The sequence below is a fragment of the Condylura cristata genome, unplaced genomic scaffold, assembly GCF_000260355.1.
Source record: "Condylura cristata isolate star-nosed mole 26May11 unplaced genomic scaffold, ConCri1.0 scaffold00931, whole genome shotgun sequence".
Classification (NCBI taxonomy): Eukaryota; Metazoa; Chordata; class Mammalia; order Eulipotyphla; family Talpidae; genus Condylura; species Condylura cristata.
In genome coordinates, this window is record NW_004568032.1 from 1 (window position 1) to 2,097 (window position 2,097).

Genomic DNA, 2,097 nt, shown 5'->3' on the forward strand with positions numbered 1-2,097 from the left:
GCGTGTGGAGGGCTGACTGGCCATGGCAGTGTGTTAGCAAGTTGGTCTCATCACCATGGAGATCAAGGAAAGGGAAACAGAAGATTCTCCCTGCATTAGGAAGCAGCAGCTTTAGAGAAATGGTATTGGAGCCAGAGACCGAGGAGGTTCTCAGACCTTTGCTGAAGAGATGCGGTGTCTGCAGCCACCCTGACATGCCAACAAATCTGAGAAACACAAGGAAACCTCAGTTGGCTCATATCCCCATCAGGCCTGTGAACAGAAGTTTCTAAATTTTTAAGAACAGGGAGCTGGGTCTGGTGAGCTGGAGGCCCCGTGCAGAATGTGGAGACGCGGAGGCTTGGAGAAGGCAGGGTCACCCCGTGGGAGACTACCCACCTGCCGCCCTCCCCACCCCACCCCTGGTCTCTCAGCATCCCCCCTCCTGCTTCAGGGACATGGTGTCAGTACACAGGGGCCAGGCCTGGTCCCCTCATCTGGGCAATGGTGATGCCCCTGTACCCACACTGCTGGCCCTACTCAGTGTGTGTCTCATGCTTCACACAGAGGATGAAGCAAATCCAGAGTCCTTGCTGATAAATGCTTTATCCAACCTGACCAAGTCATGCAACAAATATTTGTCCAGACAGCCTGGGGGACAGGGGCATCTATTTTGTTCAGGTCTGGAATAAAAACCCCCTGTGTGACTGGGCTGTAACTTGCAAGTGGCTGCTCAAGTGCAGAGAACATGAGGCCTCTGGTCTCTGCAGCTGCAGGCCAGGGTGCCCACCCCTGCTTTGCATGCCCCAGCCCCCTGCTGCCCAGGGCCCATATCAGGCTGGTCAGGCTCTGGGCAAGAGCTGCCTCAGCCAGGACACAAGCACCATGGAAGCCCCAGCGCAGCTTGTCTGCCTCCTGCTGCTCTGGCTCCCAGGTGAGGGGCCCCGGGAGGGTGCTGCCCTCAGAGGACACGTTGGGTGGTGGATTCCGGACCTGGCTCATTGTTCAGTGAGACAATAATGGGAACTCAGTGAAGATCAGTCTTCCTGGCTGTGCTGGGGATAAAGTAAAGATAGACATTATAAGAATGATTACCTGCTATGTTTTGTGTTTCAGGTTCCTCTGGAGAAATTGTCCTGACACAGTCTCCAGCCTCCCTATCATTGTTTCCTGGAGAAAGGGCCACGATCTCCTGCAGGGCCAGTCAGAGTATTAATAGCAACTTAGCCTGGCACCAGCACAAACCTGGGCAGGCTCCCAGGCTTCTCATCTATTCTGCATCCAACAGGCCCGATGGCATCCCAGCCCGCTTCAGCGGCAGCGGGTCCGGGACAGACTTCACGCTCACCATCAGCAGCCTGGAGCCTGAGGATGCCGCCACTTACTACTGTCAGCATTATATGGGTTATACTTCCACAGTGATACAGGCCTGAACAAAAACCACCAGGGAGCAGATGCCTGAGGCCTGACAGCCCAGCTGCTCCTCCTCGTGCCCCTCAGCTGAGAGCCTGTGCAGAAGCAGCAATGCTCTGCAGATGGCTATAAAGTTATGGTGATGGGGCAAGGAAGCACACTGGAACCCTCAGTCTCGACCCCCATGGTGTTAGCAGCACCCATAGTCAGAGACCCTCTGATTTAATAGACTCAGAGAGGCCCATATCTGGGAGCCTGGCAATGGCACCATCGGGCTCATAGAGCCCAGGTAAAGACGCCAGGCTATCCTGGTAGGGTTTAATTTCATAGAAATCACATTTGTATCTAAACTCTAACTTGCAAAGTTTAAAACTATGAGACTAGGAGACACAGATGGTGGGAGTGAGCGAGCTTGTTTGCTCTGAGAAAAATGAGCTCACCTGTCCCTGTGATACGGGTGGCTGCTGGGTGGGCTCAGACCCCTCTATTGTGGTCACCCTATAATGAAAGGGTGTAAGGTCAGTGAGGCTGAAGGATTCGACACATTGTATCAAGGCCACAGCTTGGCTATATGAGAGGAACCTGGATTTTCATTCTACTCACAAAACCCCATTCATGCAATTATTCTAGTGTAGGTTATTAAAAATTTGGTCACCGTTCACATTATTTCTTGATCTATAATTTCATAGATAATCCCATTTTACA

General features: G+C 52.6%; 1 gene segment (V, D, J or C); it reads left to right on the forward strand.

Annotated features, from left to right (window-relative positions):
- The first annotated feature begins 864 nt into the window (after window positions 1-864).
- LOC101628595 lies at window positions 865-1,412 on the forward strand. The segment is given in 2 exon segments: window positions 865-913; window positions 1,096-1,412. Coding segments are annotated over 2 exon segments (366 nt in total).
- Window positions 1,413-2,097: the final 685 nt, after the last annotated feature.